The sequence below is a fragment of the Salvelinus namaycush genome, chromosome 2 (genome assembly GCF_016432855.1).
Source record: "Salvelinus namaycush isolate Seneca chromosome 2, SaNama_1.0, whole genome shotgun sequence".
Lineage (NCBI taxonomy): Eukaryota > Metazoa > Chordata > Actinopteri > Salmoniformes > Salmonidae > Salvelinus > Salvelinus namaycush.
The window spans coordinates 67934490-67960688 of NC_052308.1; the positions used below are offsets into that span (position 1 = coordinate 67934490).

The following is a 26199-nucleotide window of genomic DNA, read 5'->3' on the forward strand; positions in this document are numbered from 1 at the left end:
TGTCTGCTTAATGCAGTGTGCCACGGAGAGAGGCAATACTTAATATATTTTAGGTCTATGGTAGGACGTCAGGGGATTTAACCCTTTAGGCCACCAAGAGAGGAGAAACATTCCAGTACAATGGGAATTCTATTGGAATTCTATACCAATGACCAGAATGAAAAGTTAAAAATACACATTGGGAATTGGATAGCCTACCACTGATCTAAAACCTTAACAAATACCATTAGATCGGTTTTTAATCTGATGCCGACGTTATAGGCTACTTGGATGAAGGCCAAGAAAATCCATATTTGTATATCTCCATTTATTGTATCAACAACTCTTTATGTTCTGAATATTAAGAAAAAAACAACTATCAAAGTGATTTGTGCTCATTTGCATTTCCCTCTACGCATTTAAATGCTCATCAGCGCAACAATTATCGCATACATAATACATAGCGTATCACGTCATTAAAAGGCAGAGAAAAACAAACAGCTACATTTCTGGCGTGTTTGTGTTTCCCCCCCGGTTCCTGACATTGACCGTTTGCACAGTCTAGGGACCCATGCCTTTTAAAATGGTAATACTCTTCTTTCTGATGTGTGAAGATAACATAACAGTATCTAATTACGATAACCGTACCTAGGCTATATGTTTACTCCAGTGTTCTTCACTGGTGGCATCTCTCACGTTCTGAAACATTTTCAGATAAAAAAATATTGACGGCGTCAATTTGGCACGGAGGCACGTTCTAGCAAGTCCCAGTGAACGGATGTCAGATGTATCATGTAGGCTAGTGAACGACCTCACATTGCTTATGATGTTCTCACATCACATGTAGAGAGACAATCTAAAGCAGTGGTGTCAAACTCATTCCACGGAGGGCCGCGTCTCTGTGGGTTTTTTGGTTGTTCCTTTCAACAAAGAACTAGACAACCAAGTGAGGGGAGTTCATTACTCATTTGTGACCTTAATTCATCAGTCAAGTACAAGGGTTGAGCGAAAACCCGTAGACCCTCGGCCCTATGGAATGAGTTTGATACATATGATCTACAGTATATATTCTATAATAATTGTCATGCCCATATAGAGGGTATTTAAATCTTAATGATTGCTTAATACATCATACCTCTGTGATCCGTGACATTATGCATAATTGGAGTTTAATTAATATTTTCTAATTTCAGAACACCCCCTCTCCCTAAGAGCAATATCACGATTTTAACTTTAAAGCAATTAGACAGATTCATAATGAATATAACCATTATCTTTCATCTTCTGAGAAATGTGATTGAGCAGTTGACTCTTATGCACAGTAGGCCTAGCTACTGGTAGATGCAATCTACAGCTGTTAGGGATATTGTTAACAAGACCATAGTAATAGCCAACAACATTGACAAAGGAATCATATAAGCAATAGTATTTAAAGAGAGAGCGAATAAGATTACATACGTACGATAAATGCTAACAAATTATTTAATGCGAAATTATTAACGGGTCGTTCTTGGTGAGGGGAAAAAACACAGACGCAAGAAGAAATCTCGCCTATCTTTTCCCTGGATTCTGCCAGCTCCTCCCCCGCGCGCGCAGGGCTTCATTCGATCAAATCCTTCATCTGGGACCACTTCGCCGAGTAGCACTTTTTAACACTGCAGAACAATTGGACGAGCCACAATTTGCGAGGAGTTCCGTTGCTTAACATCAATTACAGTCACAAAGGGAAGAGAGTAAAAAAAAATATATTGTATCCAGACTGAGCATCTTTCTTTGCCACCAGCTATGGAGAGGGTTGTCAGATTATGCCCTATTTGGCACAATAACGTTTTTTGGTTTATGCTTTTGATAATCATATATTTCTTTCTAGCCGCTAAATCAGAGCTAACTTGCAGATCATGTCAGCCGGGAGATAAGGGGCGTATTAAGGAATTACTGCTTAAAACGGACACACGAGAATTCGCAACAGGGTACGGAGAGGAAGTTATTGGAAATGGAGACGGGGCAACTGCTTCACGGAGTTTAAATTCTGTAAGTGCCGAAACTCAGCAGCTTGGTTGCGCAGCTGGGTCCGATGAATGCATCCAGGGGAAATACATCTACTCAAGGCGTAAACGGAATACTGACATGCCGTTCCGTTCCAAAAACGCACTACTCGGTGGAGGAATGCACTACGGTGGTGGTAAACAGAGAAAATTCACCCCGCGCGGCGAGTACAAAGTTTCCAACCTGAAAATGAACCTTCATGCAGGAAATACAGATGTCGGGAAGGCTCGCGCAGATTTAATTCCCGGCATCACACACAAGCACCGAGTTCGTAGGAACAGCCCGAGAGCTAATATTGGGGATGATAAAGTGAAGTCCTCCGGCTCACCCAAGAGAAGGGAGGCGCTGCCTCTGAGTTACTCTCGAGAGGGCATCACCTCACCGGCTGGGCGCAGCAGAGTGACACGGTCCGAATTGCGATGGAGCAACGAGGACAGGAGAGCGGCCAGTTCGAGGCAGGACGAACTCAAACTCACCAGTTCAACCTTCGCTTTGACCGGAGATTCCGCTCACAACCAAGCCATGGTGCACTGGTCTGGGCAAAATAGCAGTGTAAGTGAATACTTGTACAGTTGTCTTAGACCAAATATTATTTTATGTGCGCATTCACGCAGCGCATCAATGGAGAGAAAATGTAGCCATCAGTTTGACTTTCGTGAAATTGCCAATAAATTAGGCCTACGAAAGGTGTGTGTGTGTGTGTGTGTGTGTGTGTGTGTGTGTGTGTGTGTGTGTGTGTGCGCGCGCGCATAGAGTGTGGGATTCATTCCGAGGCAACAGTGTGTGTGTTGTCATCCCCAGTATAATTGCCAAAGCCTATTCGACATGCATCACTTTTGTTGTTAAGTGATATCATCAAGTGACTGAACAATCATCTGAACAAATCATGGCAGAGACACTCAAGACAGAAAACACAATCACCTCAGCTGTTGCTTATATGAGACAGTTTCCCCATGCTTCTCAGAAAGAATCTCTGACCCTTCTCCCCATTCCTCATTAGTCCTGTCTGTAACGAAACTGATTTCATTTCAACACATCACCAGCTCTCATGCCCCCAGTGTTTCTGAGGGGGCTTGAAAAACCAACTTCCAAAGTGTGACCTTATGCATTTGAGGTGGAGGGATATCAAATACAACAACAGTATGACCTATTTCTTCTTAAGCAGTAGTTAATAGGTCATCCTAGTCTCTTGTCGAGGGTTTCCTAATACAGTGGTGCCCATTTTTGTTCCTACCCAGCGCTAACGCACTCTACTGTACTGAAATCTACTCTATACTGTAGTGTAATGAACTGTTCTGTGCTGTACTGTGCTGAACTTTGATGTCCAAACTTGTGAAACATAGACATCTATGATTGGTTCAGATTTTGTCCAGTCTGGACCAACCAAATATGGTTTTATTTGGGGGCAGAGCTCATAAAAATAATAGCCAGTGTGTAGAGTTATACCCAGGGACCCATGACGAAATTCCATTACTGTCATTCTGTTACTGTGTCTAAATTCAAGTCAATAGCTGTTTGAATACTCGTACTAACCATACTATTTGTGATGTAAATTGAGAATGTAGTATGCTTATTGGTCATATTATGGATAGAGTTAGTATGCCAAAAGTTCCCAGATGTTGTACTACATTCATCAAAATATGAAGTATACACGCAGTGGACACCTTTTTTCTGTACTTTTAGGGCCCATAATGCAATTCTTCAGGAAATGGGCATGGCTTTACAACCATTTTCAGATTTGAAGAAAATGGCGGAAAATATGCAGCTGAAGTCCAACCAGAGCGGATAAAATGAATTGCTTTAACTAATTATGACAAATGTTGAGCAATGTAATAAAGTAATGCCTTTTCAAGTAAGTTAAGCTACACGTTATGTTGGCTGACAATGTGTTGGCCACGCTATCCTTTCGAACCGCATATCATTACACCAGTAGGTACTACCGATATGTTAGATGGCTACCTCGTTCATGGGCTACTAATACATCAAACTTGCCAGTATATTAACTATATGCTTGCTAACTAACTACCCAACGTTTGACTTGATTATTCACGTCATTCTTAGCTAAGTGGTAGAGTCCTTGTGAGTTCTCAGTGGACATAAATTCGCTCTGGCTATCTACTCCGATTTCAGAGCACTCCCGTCTGAGTGTACCAGAGCGAGAATAACTGATGAATTTACAACCGCTAAACACCTGTTGAATATGGCCGGTGTCAGTAAACATCAGCAAAAAAGCAAAATGAAATTGTTGCCAGCAGGACAGTTACAGTCACCAATGCTCTGGATAACATGACAACAGCCCAACCAGCTCTGCTGTGGCGAGGAGGAAAATGGTCAGAGTGAGGTGTTTTCTCATTTGTCTCTGGAAGTAGCTAGCCGGTTAGCTTGTGTGCTTGACTGCAGTGCCGTTGTGATGGTCAGAATGCTTGGATCAACCCTACCCCTTGGCCAGTGTGCGCTCTGAACGCTCAGAATTTACGAATGGACAAAAATGTCTAGCTAGTAATTTATGCTAACAAGCTAGCAAGAGGTTGCGTAGCAACAGAATCAACTTTCGGTAGACAGGCTTAGATCTAGAATGCTCAACTGAAAGGATACCTTTAGTTTACAGTATACTAAAAGGAACTAATAGTATGTAGTGTATATACTCATTACGTTTACAGTATGTGTAACGGTCGTCTTGTGGTGAATGAGCGGACCAAGGCGCAGCGGGTGATGAAGACATAATGAATATTTATTAACAGAACGACGAAACACGAAAACTCTTAAACAAACGACGTAGACTGACCTAAAACATGAGAACTTACAAATACACGAAGAACGCACGAACAGGAACAGACTACAAACACGAACGAAAACGAAACAGTTCCGTGTGGTGCGACATACACAGACACGGAAGACAATCACCCACAAACAAACAGTGTGAACAGCCTACCTTAATATGGTTCTCAATCAGAGGAAACGTCAAACACCTGCCTCTAATTTAGAACCATATCAGGCAACACATTAAACCCAACATAGAAACACAATACATAGAATGCCCACCCCAACTCACGCCCTGACCAACTAAACACATACAAAAACAAGAGAAAACAGGTCAGGAACGTGACATAACCCCCCCCCCCTCTAGGTGCGAACTCCGGGAGCACCACAAAAAGTCTAGGGGAGGGTCTGGGTGGGCATCTGTCCACGGTGGCGGCTCAGGCTCTGGGCGTGGTCCCCATCCCACCATAGTCAATCCCCGCTTTTGTAGCCTCCTCCCAATGACCACCCTCCAAATTAACCCCACTGGACTAAGGGGCAGCACCGGACTGAGGGGCAGCACCGGACTGAGGGGCAACACCGGACTGAGGGGCAGCTCCGGACTGAGGGGCAGCTCCGGACTGAGGGGCAGCTCCAGACTGGCTGACGGCTCTGGCTGGTCATGGCTGGCTGACGGCTCTGGCTGGTCATGGCTGGCTGACGGCTCTGGCTGGTCATGGCTGGCTGACGGCTCTGGCTGGTCATGGCTGGCTGACGGCTCTGGCTGGTCATGGCTGGCTGACGGCTCTGGCTGGTCATGTCTGGCGGACGGCTCTAGCGGCTCCTGTCTGGCGGACGGCTCAAGCGGCTCCTGTCTGGCGGACGGCTCATGGCAGACGGGCGGCTTTGCAGGCTCAGTACAGACGGGCGGCTTTGAAGGCTCAGTACAGACGGGCAGTTCATGCGGTGCTTGGCAGACGGACAGTTCAGACGGCGTTGGGCAGACGGGCAGTTCAGGCGCCGTTGGGCAGACGGGCAGTTCAGGCGGCGTTGGGCAGACGGACAGTTCAGGCGCCGCTGGGCAGACGGGCAGTTCAGGCGCCGCTGGGCAGACGGCAGACTCTGGCCGGCTGAGACGCACTGTAGGCCTTGTGCGTGGTGCCGGAACTGGAGGTACCGGGCTAAGGACACGCACCTTCAGGCTAGTGCGGGGAGAAGGAACAGGGCATACTGGACCCTGGAGACGCACATTAGGCCTAGTGCGTGGTGCCGGAACTGGTGGTACCGGGCTGGGGACACGCATCTCAGGGCTAGTGCGGGGAGCAGCAACAGGATGCACAGGACTCTGGAGACGCACAGGAGGCTTGGTGTGTGGTGTAGGCACTGGTGGTAATAGGCTGGAGACACGCACCACAGGGCTAGTGCGTGGAGGAGGAACAGGGCTCTGGAGACGCACAGGAAGCCTGGTGCGTGGTGTAGGCACTGGTGGTACTGGGCTGGGGCGGGGAGGTGGCGCCGGAAATACCGGACCGTGCAGGCGTACTGGCTCCCTTGAGCACTGAGCCTGCCCAACCTTACCTGGTTGTATGCTCCCCGTAGCCCGACCAGTGCGGGGAGATGGAATAACCCGCACTGGGCTGTGTAGGCGAACCGGGGACACCATGCGTAAGGCTGGTGCCATGTATGCCGGCCCGAGGAGACGCACTGGTGACCAAACGCGTTGAGCCGGCTTCATGGCACCTGGCTCAATGCCCAATCTAGCCCTACCAGTGCGGGGAGGTGGAATAACCCGCACTGGGCTATGCACACGTACAGGAGACACCATGCTCTCTACTGCGTAACACGGTGTCTGCCCGTACTCTCACTCTCCACGGTAAGCTCGGGGAGTTGGCGCAGGTCTCCTACCTGACTTCGCCACACTCCCTTGTAGCCCCCCCCAAGAAATTTTTGGGCTTGACTCACAGGCTTCCGTGCTAGTCGCGTACCCTCATAACGTCGGTTCCTCTCTCTGCTCTCCTAATCGCCTCCAGCTGTTCCCATGGGAGGCGATCCTTTCCAGCCAGGATCTCCTCCCATGTGTAGCAACCCTTGCCGTCCAAAACATCCTCCCATGTCCATTCCTCCTTTGTGCGCTGTTGCCTTCTCCCGTTACACCGCTGCTTGATCCTTTGTTGGTGGGTGATTCTGTAACGGTCGTCTTGTGGTGAATGAGCGGACCAAGACGCAGCGGGTGATGAAGACATAATGAATATTTATTAACAGAACAACGAAACACGAAAACTCTTAAACTACAAAACAAATAAACGATGTAGACTGACCTAAAACATGAGAACTTACAAATACACGAAGAACGCACGAACAGGAACAGACTACAAACACGAACGAAAATGAAACAGTCCCGTGTGGTGCGTCATACACAGACACGGAAGACAATCACCCACAAACAAACAGTGTGAACAGCCTACCTTAATATGGTTCTCAATCAGAGGAAACGTCAAACACCTGCCTCTAATTGAGAACCATATCAGGCAACACATTAAACCCAACATAGAAACACAATACATAGAATGCCCACCCCAACTCACGCCCTGACCAACTAAACACATACAAAAACAAGAGAAAACAGGTCAGGAACGTGACAGTATGTTGGTATGGGTATTCGAAGACAGCCAATGTGTCATGTCATAGCTGACACCCCATTCTTTCTGCAGACATCGTTGAATCTTAATTCGCAGTAGATATTTACGTTTTTGGGGGAAAACGTGGACCCATTAAAAAATGAAGGGAGATTTTGTCACGATCGTCATAATAAGCGGACCAAGGCGCAGCGGGATATGAGGACATCTTCTTTTATTAGAGATGACGAAACACGAAACGAACACTTTTACAAAACAAAACAACAAACGACCGTAAAGCTACAAACGTTAGTGCACACACAAGCTACAAACGTTCAACATAGACAATTACCCACAAACACCTAAAGCCTATGGCTGCCTTAAATATGGCTCCCAATCAGAGACAACAATAAACAGCTGTCTCTGATTGAGAACCAAATCAGGCAACCATAGACTTTCCTAAACACCTACACTGAACACAACCCCATACATACTACAAAACCCCCTAAACAATACACACACCCTAAACTAGACAAAAACACACAAACATCCCATGTCACACCCTGACCTAACTAAACTAATAAAGAAAATCAATATAACAAAGGCCAGAGTGTGACAGATTTGACAAATTATGTTACCAAACTTTGCATCTGCACAGTTCTTCCAGTAAATTTGTTGGTTTGTTGAACTTTGAAAACAATGTTTTTTGTTTGACATACATTTGAATAGAAAGATTTGAGGCTCAGCATAATTCTGTTACCATGGAATTGCCCAGCAGCATCACCTCCATATAGCCATATGGAACCTGTGCTGTTTTGTGATATGAATAGATTGGGTTCTAATTGTGTGCAACTGTGAAACAATTCCCCCCTCTCTTCTCACTTGTGACGCAAGCAACTTTGTAATGAGCAAGAATAGATCTCCTGCATTAAATATGTAGAGTTGTTGCTGTATGCGGAAATAAATAGAGACTCTTAGAATTTTCACATCTGAGCACAAGTGCAAATAAACAGATGAGTTGACAATGCTTCGTAGAGCAGAAATGGAAGTGTCTGTGTCTGTCTGTCTTTTTATGGGATGTGTGCTGCTGCTGTATATCTAACCTATTGGGCATTTGCATAGTTACGGGTATTAATGATCCCATATGCTGTGTGTGTGTTTGTGCCAGATTGGAATATGAAGGAATATGCCTTCTCATAATAGCCCAGGAGACAGTGGTGGATTAAGTGATGGAGTCATGCAGTAGAGGAGATGAAGAGATGGGAGGTGTGTGTGTGTGTTAAATACTGTATGATTCTACATGTAGATGATGGATGATTCAAATGTTTGCCTCAAAAAGGAGCTGAGATCATTTGTACATTCTGATCATTGTTTGGAGAGACATTGGGACAGGCTTGGGATTTTAAATCTCATGGAAAGGTTACAGCAAACACACCAGAGTCCCGACGGGGGATATGTGGCACTGGCATATTCCTTGCATGCACATAAAAGTGTGCCAGGAGACTGCATATTTACATTATTGAAATGTCAGGGCATTAAATACTTTGCTTGTCACTCAAGATAACAAGATGCAGCCTGACACAGTCAATCCATGTAACAAGTTTATTCCGCATCTTTGGACTGCCTCGGGAAGATATAGAATGTGCCCACATGCATCATGGGTATTAATATGGATTGGGTGGTATGGAAGTCAACGGCCCAATGCCGAATCGACCCCTAAGCCCTTCGCCTTAAAACCACTTGTGGAGATCTGATAGGTTAGGTAGATGTTTAAACTACGTTGCTTACACCAATCAAATTCTCTCGGATCTCCACAAGTGCATAGGGTGTAGGGCTTAGGGGTCCATTTGAGATTGGGCCAACATAGCGTTGAAGCTTCATCCTTGGAATTCATGTTGCCACACTACTCCTCAGTATCGGTATTGCTCAGATACTTCTTCACTTTAGTCAGGGCAGATCTGGGTTTAAATAGTATTTGTTTTCTGTCAAATACTTCAGCTGTGCTTGACTGAGCTTGCCTGGTGCAATGGAACCAATGGAATAGTCCCAAAAGTGCCAACCCCGCCCATCTGGGATTCCATGAACCCAGGTTTGAGTCATAGAATCAATGAACCAGAACCAAAGCCAGACTTGAACCAAGCTAGGAGCCATACTCTGATTCCATTTTCCCAGTTGAGGCAGTTCTTAAGACAAAACCCATGCTAAAAATGAAATGAGTTTTTAGCCATACAATGATCAAACATACTTCGAAACAAAAGCATTTGCCAGAGAAGTTTCCTTTTGAGCCGAACAGAAGAAGAAAATCAAACGTTTTTGTTGCCAATTAGTGAGTGAGTTGATCACAAAGTTGGTGGAGAAGTGTGTTGTGCGAAACCAGCTCACACCAGCTGTCTCGGTTTGACGACAGTCTCACTCTGGCTGTTCCTATGTGTTGAGGGAATCTATTTATGGTTCAGTACAGCAGTTGTCTTGTACAGCAGTGAAGGCACATTGACAGCAAAAAAAGAAGAAAGTCCTCTTTCAAACTAAGATCTCTGTTTTTCTAACACATCAAATGTTCTGTAATTTGCTCGTTTTCCAACAATTTGATGGTGTCAACGGGTCCCGCTTGCAGTAGTGGCCACGGCGGAGCCAGTCGTGTTAAACCAAGCACATTTACAACCTGTTATCCAAGATGGCTGAAAATCAAACAGGCAATTTAAATGAGCCGTATGCTAAACTGACAGACCCACACAATCAGGGCCACAGCAGTTAAACAAGAGAACACAACCATTGAAATGTACTATTACATATTCATTGGCCCTGGCAGAAATGGCCAGAGAGGAGTTTGTGTTTTCTGTTGCTATTTCTTTCCAGTCATTTGGCACTTTATTATTATCCTGCACCACCAACTGTGCTGTTCCTGTATTCCCACTCCTCACACCCCAACTCCCATGTACAAAACAGTGAGTCACAGAGTGATATCACTTGAATACGAACAAAAATAACAGCAGCCTAACAAAGGCACAGTGCAATCCACTCTTTCAATTATCCCCCATCTCCGAAAGGAAGTAGTGATATAAACACATTTTACTTGCATTGCAATGGGATTCCCTCCAAACTACAGTGGCTAAGGATAGGACTGAGCAACTGGTAAATATCTGGTCATATTCTATAATAGATACAAATATTTGTCATAATGTACTACATTCAATAGTTGGTTGTGGTACTGTACACACTAATATGTATGTCTGTCTATACAAATAAAATCTTGTGATAACTACTGTATCAATGCCATATGATTGGCTTATCTTACTGGCGAACATTTCCCAAGCTCTGTCCCCCCCCCACTGTTGGGAGAGTTAACTCTGGTGTCTGTATCTGTCTGGGATAATTGAGCCGCAGGGTATGTGCTGGGTCAGGCACTGATCAGGCAGCGGGCCCGCGGAGACGGTCACGGTCCACTAGCCAGCGTTTATTTACCGGTCTGGCTAACACGGCCCTCCCTCGTTTGCCTGTAAACAAAACCCACCAGGCCCAGGTTTGCTCTTCGCTTCTCACTTTTCTTTCTCAGACAACTTCCAGAGGATTATTCACAAATAATAAAGATGGCCTGAGTTGGAAAACCTTAACAAAATCTAGTAGCGATATTGAAAGCGTCAGCTTTCCTTGTTGTTATAGAGCCCCAGACTCTGCATGCATGGACAAATAATAAAAACGAGTTTATAAGTAATGTACCTGGGTAGCACTCTAATCCCACCCTAGGAGGCCTCAGGAGTGCACACTTCATTTCATTAAGTGCCCTTTTCCCCTGCCTTCCACCCTCCTCCACTCACTATTGGATCCTGTCGCAGTCATATTTTGATGATTTCATCATCTTTCATGTTTGCTTGCCCTGGACAATATTCCAGGTCCCTATAGTGTTAAGTGAAGTAGATTAGTTATTTACCAATAGAGATTGAATCAAGTAAAAGCCAACTGGTAGATGATGCTTGCTGAGAGCTTGGGGGTAAATAGATTGCGGGGCTGTAAAAGCTGGTAGTTCAATTTCAATGTTTATCAGTGTAATGCTATGCTCTTTCCAGGGGATTGTAGGTGAAATAATTGGGTTTTACATGCATGGTTTGGTGTCAAGATGTTGGGCAGCAGGGATGGGAAGCCATTGGAGCACATTACTGCTATAAAATATACTTATCTATCTTATCTGTCATTAACTATACAATTAATTTAATTCAAACCCATTCATTTTGAATATGTTTACACATTTTATAATTTTCACCAGCCAATTCAGCTGAAATGAACAACAAAACATTTGTCATATTCCTTTTTGAAAGTACCCCTAGTTTACCTTTTGACAAATGTTGGTTCATTCGGATAACTAACTCGCACTCAAATAACAGTCAGTGGTGCAGTCATACAAGTGTTAGTTCTCCCTCTCAGCACATCACACATCTGGATGGATTCCCTCTTCATAATATCCAGTGACACGTCATACCAGGCAGGTGGTGGTGGTGGTGGTAATGGCATATTATCCTCTCTGGTTCACCTCTCCTGCTCAGTTGTGGCATATATTTATAGCCATCTCACATGCACACATACACACTTAGGCAGACGGAGATGGACATGATGATGGGAGTGATGGTGATTGAGGAGCTGGCTGCCTGGCTGTGTGTGTGTGTGTGTGTGTGTGTGTGTGCTGTGTGGGAGAGATGAGAGGTGTGCTTAGCAGGGCCATGCCATTAGAGGTGCATTGATGCGCGGTGCAAAGGCCTGGCTTCAAGGTGGAACACGATCAGTCTCTGTGAGAATTCTTCACTGTTCGGATATCGGCCTATGATTTATGTATATACTGAAGAGTAGGGAGACATCTGAGGATGACTAAAATATGGAAGGGGTTAATCAGAATGACTGAATTATGAATCAGGTTTTTCCTTCTGCAGGTGTTTCAGGAAAATGCTAAAGTACTTGTCAATGAGTAGGAAATAGTAATATGTATATTTGTTGTGATGGGTGTTATGGTAGCATCAGGTTAGACTACTTTAAAACAAAAACCCTGTTGACTTCTGGTAGAAAAGTTATGTGTTCACTATAATGTGGATACTGTTGATGTCCACACCTGTTTCAAAACTGCAAAAAGGCACGGAAAAGATGAATCATTGTTGATCATTCACTCAATATTCTTACAATTACTTGAGCAGGGAAACAGAAAATGCATTTTGTGTATCTCAAGTGTTGGATTTCCTTGATTGCCATGTTATTGAGTTGATTATCTTCAGTGTGCTTACGTCTCTGCTCTCCATATGGAATAGAATGGGACCCAGTGCAGAGTTTTCATATTAGATTTGTTTGGTCAGATGTATTATTTATCGTTTCAGATTTGATTGTAAATGTTGAGTTTCACATTCAAGGCCTAGCCACTTTGTCGGTGAGATGAGCCACTCATGTTTATAGCTCCAGTAAGTGGAGTTTGTCCTTTAACCAGAACTGGACAGAAATAGTAGAGGTTCCAACCTCCCAGTAGGAGGATGGTTGAGTATCTCGACCGTACATATACTCACGCATCGTGCTAATCCCATTGACATTTTGGACATTTGATACAGCATGAGGAACATTTTGATACATCGAGCCACTTTTCCACGTCTATCTTGCTAATCACATTGAGAAATTGAACGTTTTATATGTCCATCTAGCAACATTTTCCCCAGTCGCGAGATAAGGCGTTTGAACGACAGCTTTGTAAAGCAATCCACGGGAACAGCTGCGGGATTCCAGATCTGATGATTATGTCCCTTCAGTAAATGGCTACAGAAAGATCGAGACGGATGGAAAAGAAACAAGATGAACGTTTATGGAATAGGTTGTGTTGCAACACACTCCTCCAGACACATACAGTAGGCCCTACATCAAGATGTCAGAATGGGTTCAGCTTCCAGCTATTCGTCTCCTCTCTCCTCTTAATCTCAGGCAAATAGGAGTGAATTGGGATGAATCGCCGTGCACAGAGTGTGTACACATTAGTAGTTTCCTCGGAGCTCGTAGCAGCTCGTGTCCCCTTTCGCCATTCAGATTGACAAGGATGATTGTTGGCAGCTATTGAAAGACAGTCGGATGTCCTCTTTAGGCAGCCAGACAGTCCCATCTAGGCACATCTCCGCACTGATCAGGTGCAGAATTGTATGTGGCACAAATTGAATGCCAGGCAATCTGTGACCCCGAGGAGTATGGCTGAAAGCGAAGATAAAAATTATTTATTTTTTTCAATGAAGAAAGGCTGGGGAGGCAGATGGGGTGAAAGAGATGAGGTGGGATGAGATGACTGGCTCCAGTTAATTGACCAGGTTCAGATAAAGCAAGGAGACCGAGAATGGTAACCCACCCCCACAAAATATAGAATGTAATTTGCTCTCCTTAGGAACCATCAGCCAACCTGTGTTTCTCCTTTCAATAAGTGTCTGGTTATGTCTGGCGCCGTCTATGGGCACTGTGACAAAATCAAACTCGAGATGAACCTTGTTTTTGCCCCACTTACGCTCTGGAAAACCGACATCTCACAATACAAGGGACTTTCAGATTCAAAACCAAAAAGCGAACGGCGAAGTTCTCTCCTCCTTTTCTACCACACCCACTGGAGGTAGTTTTAATAGATTACGACGGACGACCTAGAGGAGTGCTTTACAACGCCTCTTTCTATGAGGACAGATAGGATTACTGTGCATTAATATCTATACATTCCCCTCTGTACGTGACTTGGCTCTGTATCAGCTTCTGCTCAGAGCTTCTTTTTAACCGTGGGCTGAGAAATGACAATGCTATTATATAGAACATATATACAGTTTTTATTTTTGTCACCCGTTTAAACGAAAAAAGTTTTTATTTTTATATTGCACTGGTTAATTAAGTCCACACAATATTTCTCCAGCTGCACGGGAGAGCGAGAGACAAATCAACCTTACATGTGTAATTGAAATTCCCCCTAAATGTTATTAAACATGCAGCTCGCTTTTGCCCAGAACAAACTGAGAATTCTAGTTGCCCGCTTCCGCCGCTACCCACTGACAACATTAAACAACTGGAAAAAGGTTTACCAGTGTTGTGGTTGCACACAAAAAGGATTGAGTACCTGCTGTTGGTTACAGTATTTACTACAGTTCAATACTGGATTGTGTCAGTGAATAAAGCCCGATTAGAAAAGAGGAAATGAACTGAAGAATGAAACTTGTTAATTTAGTTGATCTCAGCTCTTAAAGTGAAGAAGGGAAAGGATGAATATGCATAGGTAGAATAAACAAATGAACATGATGATTTATCTGTAGAATTAACCTTTTTTTAGTGAACAAATTCAACTCAATCTTTTATGGTATGTAAATGACATCCTATCTGATGTTAGATGAAAAAGCACATCGGCTGTACCTGGCACGCATCGGTGACTGTTCACACTCTACTGATCATTTCAGTCTATATTCCCTTGGCAACATAGATATTGGACTAACTCTACTTACAATTTCAGTATACAATATTCCCTTGAGAATATTGCAGATTGGACTGTGAAGAAGTAACACTTTCAGCTGTCCTTTTGTGAACCTGTAAGGACTCAATTCTTCCCTTGGTAGCTTTGGATATTCTAGTCAGGTGAGTGGTGGCCCTATTAGCAGATTGAATAGAGGTATTAATATTAAATGAGGATTTATGGAAGAAAAAAACCTTCCCTAGAATGCAACATCAAACAGCTGTGAGTGTGGAGAGGAAGGGCCCCCTGTCTTGATAAGGTGAGAGACATATCAAAGGCAGGTGTGAATTAATATGTTAAATAAATCATGCCCAGAAAATGTTAATTCCTTTGAATCTCTAAGCTGGTGCGTGCATATGAAAATATACATAACTTTGAGGCGCAAAAACAAACCGATATCTAATCTCATTGTTTACACAGTAAGATATTGTTTGTTCAGTAAATTAGTTTAGCATGTTTTTTTTGGTATGAGAAATCTGAGACTGACTGGGCTTGTAAAGCTTTTTTTTGCGTTCTGATATGTGCCTTGGACCGGTTCCCACCGGATTTGGTAGATCTGGAAACCGGGCGGCCATTTTGGCTATGTCTTTGAAGTAAGGAATGGTTTGGATGAAATTTGCAGAGATAAGCCTGGTGCTTTTGGCAGCTCCCATCTGTGTGAAACCTCATTGAAAGACACGTCGGAGACTGATGAAGACATCTGGAGATACTACCTGCCACATCTGCCTGCCACAACTACCCGCATCCAAATGCGTTTACCTCAACAGCCCTCATCACTGCCGAATTACCATGTAGCCTTCAGATGAAGCTTTGATCGGTCCGCTCTCAATGTCGCAGCTCCCGGAGCCAACAGTCAACCATCGGTCTCCATTAACTGCCACCAAAGTGACGGTTTTGACACCACACATAGGCTACGCTACAGTAGAGGCATCCTGACTGGACTTGGTCTTTAATCTCTATTCTCATAGACTAGAGACCGTATGTGGATGTCTGTTTCTCCTGTTGTTTTTCCTGGTCATTGTCCCCATGTGTGTAATTGACCCGTAGGTGTTCAGTGGCTTTGAATCCCATCACCATGGGCTAATCACCATCATTCACCAACCTCACGGTCATCCCCATCTCACCAATCTGATTTCCTGCATCTAAATGTTGTTACATATTAAATGTGCCTCGAATATAGTTGCATTAAAAGGGATGCTTTTTTGGTGTGTCATTTCAATGTAAAGTTGTAGAGGGGACAGTGGGAGTGCAGGTGGCGGTTGATTGATAGTGTCTGACTACAGCGGGGCTTAGCTCATTAGTATTTCTGGGCTTTCGATTGGTGCACCAGGAAACAGGGGCTTAATTAGTTCATCCACTCAGCAGCGATATGCTCCTGGGGTTCACCGAGCCTAAATAAAGGCTTCTACCATTCAGACAGAGATGAATTCTCAGCCCTCTTCGTTGACATGGAGTTCAAAAGAAATCCCCCAAGACTAGATACAACGTCTGGCGGTCTTGGTCAATTTAGTTCTTTCTCTGTGTATTACCCGTTTCATACTTCTTTGTACTGCCAAGATGCTCCAGATGGATGGGAGAGATTAGAGAGACAGGGGATATAGGGATATCTACCTTCACTCTTTCCCAAAGACCTTCATGGAGGAAGCTTGAGTGAGTCCTCTTGCGAGATTAGGTGATACTGTATTAGATTATTTTAGCATGAGATGCGATAGAGAAGGGACGTATTTCAACCTGCCAGATAGGGGGCTCATGGGAGCCCTGGTGGTGCAACACTGTATTACCTCCCAACTGCCTCCAACGCAGAGGTGGAGGATCGGAAGGAGTTTGTTTGTACATTCCATTATTCATGAATCAGTCATTTATTCATTATACATAGGTGGGGTTTTTCTAAAGCAGGTGGGCCTTTTGATATTTAAATTGTGTTTTTTTTTATGTGATCCGGCCTTTATTTTGATTGAGGAAAACACCAAACATCTGGAGTGTTTCTTTGTTTGGTACTCGGGGTGAGTGCTTCAATGACTATCTTTTCTAGGGATGTTTAAGAGGCAAAACAAGACCAATATTTTCAGTAATTTTAACAATATACATCACCAAGTCTGTTTCATGCTCTTTCTTGGATCAAAACCTATTGCTATTCACCGTTGTAATATAATTATGGTAATTTCAAGTCATTTTGTAATTTCAACAGTTAAAGAAGATTACATCCATTTTCATTTAATTCTATAAAAGCAGACTTACTGAACCATAATCACACGTCATTTTGTCATTTTCAATTTGACAACTGGTTAAGATGTTTTTTCACACGCTGCTAATTAACATCTACTTTTTAATCAAGTAATGATCTAATTAGGGGAACTTTTGAATCTAAGTTAAAAGCCTGTGCTAGCAGACATTAAACCATAATGATTACTTCTAACACCCAATATGATTATAACTTAGGTCTTTGGAAATTAAATCACTCCTACACATACAATGGTCCATTCTTAGTCTCTCCATTCAATGCTTCCAATTCCAACTTTTATGTGATATTCCCCTTTTAACAGAGAAATACAGAGGCATATGTACACCGGCAACCAGTAGGAAGTCACCTTTGACCTTCCCTCTCTACTTGGTACCATTCCAGTCAGATGGTGCCATACTGGGATGTGCCATCCAAATCAAGTGGACTCTTTCCTCCTCTGGCGGCCTGCCAGATCCTACTATGCCAGGTTTGCCAGGTGCTCATGGCCCCGACGCAAGGACCCAAGGCAGGTAGCCCTCCCCATGCCAGATGGCCCAACCCTGTGGCTACGTCACCGAGACCTCCCCCTGGGGCCATCTGCCACTGTCCGCTGGTCATCACCACCAGGGGTGCCAAGAACACCTATAACCATCCCATTTAAATCAGAGAGATCAAAGAATCAAGAAACTGAGCTTTTAGTGAACTTAGGTAACTGATGGTGCCTCAGAGTAGTCCCTTTCCTAGCACTGCGCTTCCTATGTCTTATACCCTGCCCATTGTGATTTAGCTCACAGAAGGGGCAATCAAGGCGGGTTTCATCTCGAAATGACTTTGCCATTAACATTAAAGCTTATCAATGTAGGATAGCAAGGCAGAGGACTCTAGGCTTTAAACATACTGTACCAGCAGTGCTTGATTGTCAGTGGCTTGATTTACTTGCAATCAAATAGAAAAAATACAATAGTATGCAGAAGATGGCGAGAGGAGCTCAAAGCAAAACCGTCCAGTCTTTCCACATAACGCACACATCCCTCCAGCTTTGTCCAAGGTCAAGGTCGGCCGACAGAACTGACTGCAAGCATATCTATTCACTTCATATCTGTAAAAACCTCGACTGGTTGTCTCATGCGAAATTACCCAAGGTCTGCAGAGCTGTTGCCTACAGTGGCATCTCTTTGGATGAAGAGATTGTGGAAGCAGATAACACGTTTAAAATAGTGTTTATACAAATGCGGATATTTCCCCGAGACGATAAGTGTTTAAACAATACGGGGGACGCAATCCCACAAAAAATGCACTTTTGTGAATGTTGAATGTGATTCGGAAAAGAATTTTGACTACCAAACCATTTGCACAAAGACAAAAGATTCAATTGAATTTAATCAATTATGCTGACATACAAACATAATAATATACTGAATACAAATATAAACGCAACATGTAACAATTTCAATTTTCCATTCTAAAGGGCTTTATTACAGCTGTCCAGGTGGCTGGTCTCAGACAATCTCACAGAGAAGAAGTCAGATGTGGAGGTCCTGGGCTGGCTTACACATGGTCTGCAGTTTTTAGTCCGGTTGGATGTACTGCCAAATTCTCTAAAACGACATTGGAGAAATCTACATTCTAATTCTCTGGCAACAGCTCTGGTGGACATTCCTGCAGTCAGCATGCCAATTGCACACTCCCTCAACTTGAGACATCTGTGTCATTGTGTTACGTGACAAAATTGCACATTTTAGAGTGGCCTTTTATTGTCCCCAGCACAAGGTGCACCTGTGTAATGATCATGCTGTTTAATCAGTTTCTTGATATGCCACACCTGTCAGGTGGATGGATTATCTTGGCAAGGGTGAAAGGCTCACTAACAGGGATGTAAACACATTTGTGCACAAAATTTGAGAGAAATAAGCTCGTATGGAATGTTTCATGAAACATAGGACCAACACTTTACATGTTGCTTTTTATATTTTTGTTCAATGTAGTTTGTAGGATAGTGTTTGCACTTTTCCATTTTGTCATAATTTCATTTTTTAATTTAGCTGGATAAGCTATGTACAGAGGTGGATGGCATCTCACCAGAGAATAGTACCATCAACTCAACGGCATTGCCTATAGGGATTAATGGTAATATTAGAGACCAGTAAAGGTACTACTACAATACACTCTTAGAAAAAAGGTTTCCAAAAGGGTTCTTCAGCTGTCCCCATAGGAGAACCCTTTTTGGCTCCATGTAGAACCCTTTCCCCAGAGGGTTCTACATGGAACCAAATAGGGTGTACCTGGAACCAAAAAGGGTTCCTCAAAGGGTTCACCTATGGGGACCGCCGAAGAACCCTTTTAGGTTCTAGATAGCACCTTTTTTTCCCCTAAGATTGTATGGTAGCTCTTTTATTCCTCTGTTGATCGGAGAAAGAACAATATTTGCTTTGTGTGTTGCCACCTCAATGCCAGATCTCTCTCGCTCTGTCCTTTCTTTCTCTCCTGTCAGATTTTGACTGAATTGGGTTAGACATGTGAGGCACAAAAACAGAAGCATCACTGATGAAAATGACAATGCATCTGTCGTGTTGTTATATTGAGATGTAAAAAAAAAAATACCTTCCAAGCAACAGCAACTTATGTAACCCTAGCTAACCACAAACTTCTGGGACAGTTGTGTTGCTTACATACAAATAATACTGAATATACATTGTGAAAAAAGTTCGCTTATCGCTTATAATATTCAAATATGGAATGGCTATGATAAACTATTTGGCACTAAAAGGCAAAATCCACAAAAAAACTATCTAGAAAATGAAATTCAAAACAGTTTGGGACCGTATCAACAGTAGACTAATTAACAAAAACAGAATTCAATATATTTTTTTACTAAACCCTATGGATATCAATGCCTGATAGTGTGCTGCAGACTAATATACTCAAAGTATATTCTGTTTGTAGTGGTAGTGTGGCATCTGTATTCAGTGTTCAAATTCCATGGATCGTGGTGTCGTGCACAGGGACCTGTCTTGTCTGTCTCTTTGTGTGTGCTGGTGAGTAGACAGGGCCTGAATCCTTCATGTTTTCTCTAGTTTCCCTGCCTTCTCCTTCTCCATGTTGTCTCTTGTTTCCCTGCCTACTCCTTCTCCTCCTTCCTGGTTTATCTTTGCCACATGCTTTCCCACCTCCCAGAATAAATGTGACAGCTAGAAATGACATCGTGCCAATGTGTAAGATGCCTAAGATAAACTGCTGAACATGTTCAACTGTTAAACACTGATGTTGTACACGTCTGAAAAACACCGATGCTCTGAATCCTCTGACAGAAAGGTAGATGTGAGGAAATACAAATAAATGGTGCATTTGTTTCAATTTTGAGCCAATGTGCTACAGTCGTCTGGCTCCATCTTGAATTTGTGTTTTATGACTCATGCCAGAGAGCTGATTAGATTGCATCATAATACAGTCTGCTGTACAGCGTAGTTTACTGACTTAGCAAATTTCACCATCCAGATATTTGTTTGTAAACGGGCAATACATTCAGCCGGAATTTTCACGTGAGATTAAGTTATTGCATCGGATTTACTTATCACTACTGGAGATTAATTAAAATATTGTGCTAAAGATGTCTCCAACAAGGGAGTGTGTGGGCGTGTTTTTTTGCGTTGGTGGGATATCTTCCCTTTGCAATCCTTGAACATTCACAAAGTCTGGACTTGTTTGAAGTGATCTATTTTTATCTGAGGGAAATTTTTGTTTATGTGTGCCTCGTATGCCAGTGCTTCCTCCACCTGGGACTCTTAAATTTTGCTGGTTTGAGCATTTTTTACTTTTTAACAAGCAAATTTGCAGTTGCTGCAGCTTTTTTATGCCTCTGTTTCTACTGCTGCTGAGGTCTTACGAAGCGCTCGTTCCCTCGCGCTGTGTTTCTTAGGTTTCCCTCTCCTCTCGCTACACCTCTTCATCTGAATAACTCCTTAAAACCTGAGTACTTCAGCTTCCCCCAACACCTATGGCAGGGCCCCGTAGATAGGTAGCATACCTGTTCTCTAATGAGATTTCCTTATCTTTTTCCCCTTGCCCGGGGGTCTACGAAACGAAAGCCTGCTTAGTTCAAATGGGTAGCTACCTTATTACCGTATTCCTCAGTCGAAAGACTCCTTCAGATTCACACCTCAAGCAAATTCCCATCGTGTTTGATCCGTCAGCCCTGGCTGAATTGATCTGAGGTAAATCAAAGGTGCTGTACTCCAGCAGCATGAAAGGGAGGAGACACGCTGCCCACCACAAGTCTTCTACTTTGACTTTCCAAGCTTTTAAAAATTAATTAGAAATAAAAAATATATAGATTAACGGTTAAGTTTAGGTCAGAACTAACGAAGACGTTGGCTCGTTAGACAGTAGTCCATATGACATGTCATTTTTGGGGGCATCAAGTACCTGTATGTAGGGTAATTACAGTAGAATAGTTTGATACTTTTTCATCACAAGCTAAAAAGTCTACATACATTGATGGCATTGGGACAGCACTGATTGATAACTTATTATTATTATCTTGAAGGTGTCAGTTTATGGTTGGATAGAGTTAGGTCAGTTTTCCATCCATTTATATTGTGGAATTCTTCAATTTGAGAACTTATAATAGGCACCTATCAAATGGTGAGGTCTTCGCCATTGGATAGCACCTGTCTGATCTTTTGTACTGTACAATACTTTGACATAGACTTCAACACTTCAACCCCAATGCTCAAAGGATGGATTTTCTGCTCAAGGTATGGATTCTTTTTCCCATCCAGAGGAAATCGGGGAAGTCGTGATTGCCAAACAGATGACTTAACATATTGGGGAATTCTCTGATAAGTCTTTGGCATTCCTTAGTTATTCATGAGGTTGTTATGGCAATAGTATTAGAGACAACGTTAGGATTCGTAGGAGAGAGAGAGAGAGTGAAGTCTCTGCTAATGGAATCTGCTAATGAATAGAGTGAGGGCAGTCTTTTCATGACCATCAATCATTTAATTGTTAATTTCAATGATTAATGTTGGCTTCAGTTTCATCCACCAGAGTTGCCTGTCTGTTGCTGCACAAATTATGTTCATAGGATGATTTCAAAACCTGTGTAACTTGGAAGGGATCCACACATCGCACTCCAATGCAGTGCTATGTGTTTGGTGGTACAGTACATGGACTTACACAGTGATGGAATGAATATGAACTTATGACCAATGTCGACTAAAGAGGGAATACATGTTTCCATGTACTTCAAGTTTAACTGGATTTATTAAACATGAGATTGAAAATTCATGAATTTATTGATGCAGCTACAAGACAAGAACCAACTTAGTAATAAAACTATATATACAAAAGTATGTGGAAACCACTTCAAATTAGTGGATTCGGCTATTTTAGCCACACCCGTTGCTGACAATCGAGCACACAGCCAGGGTATCTCCATAGACAAACATTGGCAGTAGAATGGCCTCACTGAAGAGCTCAGTGACTTTCAATGTGACAGCTTCATAGGATGCCACCTTTCCAACAAGTCACTTTGTATTTTTTTTTACCCTGCTAAATCTGCCCCGGTCAACTGTAAGTGCTGTTATTGTGAAGTGGAAACGTCTAGGAGCAACAACGGCTCAGCCGCGAAGTGCTCGGCCTCAAACACACAGAACGGGACCGCCGAGTGCTGAAGCGACACTCACTACCGAGTTCAAAACTGCCTCTGGAAGCAACGTCGGCACAAGAACTGTTCGTCGGGAGCTGCATGAAATGGGTTTCCATGGCAGAGCAGCCGCACACAAGCCTAAGATCACCATGTGCAATACCAAGCGTCGGCTGAAGTGGTGTAACGCTCGCAGCCATTGGACTCTGGAGCAGTGGAAACGCGTTCTCTGGAGTGACGAATCACGCTTCACCATCTGGCAGTCCTACAGATGAATATGGGTTTGGAGGAGGCCAGGAGAACGCTACGTGCCCGACTGCATTGTGCCAACTGTAAAGTTTGGATGAGGAATAATGGTCTGGGGCTGTTTTTCATGGTTCAGGCCCCTTAGATCCAGTGAGGGGAAATCTTAACGCTACAGCATACAGTGCCTTGCAAAAGTATTCACCCCCCTTGGCATTTTTCCTATTTGTTGCCTTACAACCTGGAATTAAAATTGATTTTTTGGGGGGTTTGTATCATTTGATTTACACAACATGCCTACCACTTTTGAAGATGCTCAATATTTGTTTTTGTGAAACAAATAAGACCTTCTTTTTTCTTTTACTTGAGCATGCATAACTATTCACCCCTCCAAAGTCAATACTTTGTAGAGCCACCTTTTGCAGCAATTACAGCTGCAAGTCACTTGGGGTATGTCTCTATAAGCTTGGCAAATCTAGCCACTGGGGTTTTTGCCCATTTCTTCAAGGCTAAACTGCTCCAGCTCCTTCAAGTTGGATGGGTTCCTGCTGGTGTACAGCAATCCTTAAGTCATAACACAGATTCTCAATTGGATTGAGGTCTGGGCTTTGACTAGGCCATTCCAAGACATTTAAATGTTTCCCCTTAAACCACTCGAGTGTTGCTTTAGCAGTATGCTTAGGGTCATTGTCCTGCTGGAAGGTGAACCTCTGTCCCAGTCTCAAATGCCTGGAAGACTGAAACAGGTTTCCCTCAAGAATTTCCCTGTATTTAGCGCCATCCATCATTCCTTCAATTCTGACCAGTTTCCCAGTCCCTGCCGACGAACACCATCCCTACAGCATGATGCTGCCACCACCATGCTTCACTGTGGGGATGGTGTTCTTGGGGTGATGATAGGTGTTGGGTTTGTGCCAGACATAGCGTTTTCCTTGATGGCCAAAAAGCTAACCAGAGTACCACCTTCCATATTTTTATCTTTAAGCAAATACTTTTTTTCTGGACACTCTTCCATAAAGCCCAACTCTGTGGAGTGTACGGCTTAAAGTGGTCCTGTGGACAGATACTCCAATCTCTGCTGTGGAGCTTTGCAGCTCCTTCAGGGTTATCTTGGGTCTCTTTGTTGCCTCTGATTAATGCACTCCTTGCCTGGTCCGTGAGTGTTGGTGGGTGGCCCTCTTTTGGCAGGTTTGTTGTGGTGCCATATTCTTTCCATTTATTAATAATGGCTTTACTGGTGCTCCGTGGGATGTTCAAAGTTTTGGATATTTTTCTATAACCCAACCCTGATCTGTACTTCTCCACAACTTTGTCCCTGACCTGTTTGGAGAGCTCCTTGGTATTCATGGTGCCGCATGCTTGGTGGTGCCGCTTGCTTGGTGGTGCCCGTTGCTTAGTGGTGTTGCAGACTCTGGGGCCTTTCAGAATTGGTGTGTATATATACGGAGATCATGTGACACTTAGATTGCACACAGTTGGTTTTTATTTAATGAATTATGTGACTTCTGAATGTAATTTGTTACACCAGATCTTATTTAGGGGTTTCATAGCAAAGGGGGTGAATACATATGCACGCACCACTTTTCCGTTCAAAAAAATATATATCATTTTTTGAAACAAGTCATTTTTGTTACTTCACCAATTTGGACTATTTTGTGTATGTCCGTTACATGAAATCCAAATAGAAATCTATTTAAATTACTGGTTGTAATGCAACAAAATAGGAAAAATACCAAGGGGGTGAATACTTTTGGAAGGCGCTTTACATTGACATTCTAGATGATTCTGTGCTTCCAACTTTGTGGCAACAGTTTGCGGAAGGCCCTTTCCCATTTCAGGATGACAATGCCCCCGTGCACAAAGCGAGGTCCATACAGATATGGTTTGCCGAGATCAGTGTGGAAGAACTTGACTGGCCTGCACCAAGCCCTGACCCTCAACTCCATTGATCACCTTTGGGATGAATTGGAATGCAGACTGCAAGCCAGGCCTAATCACCGAACATCAGTGCCCGACCTCACTAATGTTCTTGTGGCTGAATGCTGCGGGGACTTGCTCCCAATGTTCCGACATCTGGTGGAAAGCCTTCCCAGAAGAGTGTCCACATACTTTTGGTAATATAGTTTATATGATATCTTTTGATTTCTTGGTCATTTGAACTATAAATAGTACACACACTCTTATCTAACAAGTGTCTTGAGAGATGTTATAGCTTTTTTTCACTGTCACTTGCAAAGCTCATCAGGTGTGCAAATTAACCTACTCTAATTTGACCTACGGTAAACCATGTCAACTGTCAAATGTGTGAAAGGAGTGGAAAGGCCAACTCGTATGGAATGATTTGCTCACTGAATTATACTTAGGAACACTCTACCCGAACCCCCAGTCAAACAGACCACATTATTAAAGTACTATTAATTGTCACAACAAGATACCTTCTTGAGTAGTCACTACAACTGTCTGTTTATTGCATATTAACATCGTCATTTCCAACTATGTTTATGTTGTTGGTGGTAAAACATCAACATTATATGAAAACATTGAACGATATATAAATTAGTTTTCATTATGGGGGCGGCAGGTAGCCTAGTGGTTAGAGCATTAGGCCAGTAACCGAAAGGTTGGTGGATTGAATCCCTGACCTGACAAGGTAAAAAAAAATGTAGTTTTGCCCCCGAACAAGCCAGTTAACCCACTGTTCCTAGGTCATCATTGTAAATAAGAATTTGTTCTTAACTGACTTGCCTAGTTAAATAAAGGATACATTAAAATGATTGTACATAAAGCAAGTAGTGGTAATACCAGCAGCAACTACCCATTTGTTTATCTTTACTGTATGACTAAGTTTTGTTAAGCATGACACATCCAAAGATGGTGGGGAAATTGAGTGAATGAATCGCAATCAAATGCCAATTAGCCACAAATTGGATGGGCATCTGCTCCCCTCGCCTGATTGTTGAAACATTTCTGTTGATTTACCCATTTCTCCAAGTAGATGTGATCGTCAAGCTCAATATTGTCATTTGGCAAGTGATTTTGGACTTGATTTCTCTAGTGTAGGCTTGTCGAGGGTTTTCTATGGTCTTTTCCCCCATAGGGCCGTAACTCTCTCTTTAATGTCGGCGTCATCTTTTATTTTGACTCTGACCTGTCAGCAGCCAAGGAAGGCAAGAGGCTGTTTATCACCATAAGTCACTGTGTGTAGGGTGTTATTACACCTAGCTCC

At 43.2% G+C, this 26199-nt stretch overlaps 1 protein-coding gene across 1 annotated transcript in view; it reads left to right on the forward strand.

The window, feature by feature from the left end:
• Positions 1–2106: 2106 nt before the first annotated feature.
• The window catches only part of LOC120023098 (VPS10 domain-containing receptor SorCS1-like), a gene marked incomplete at its 3' end in the record, with an annotated part of 162957 nt that continues 138864 nt past the window's right edge, over positions 2107–26199 (forward strand). The window contains exon 1 of the mRNA XM_038967072.1: positions 2107–2577. Coding sequence (XP_038823000.1) covers positions 2107–2577 — 471 coding nt within the window. The remainder of the gene's footprint in view (positions 2578–26199) is intronic.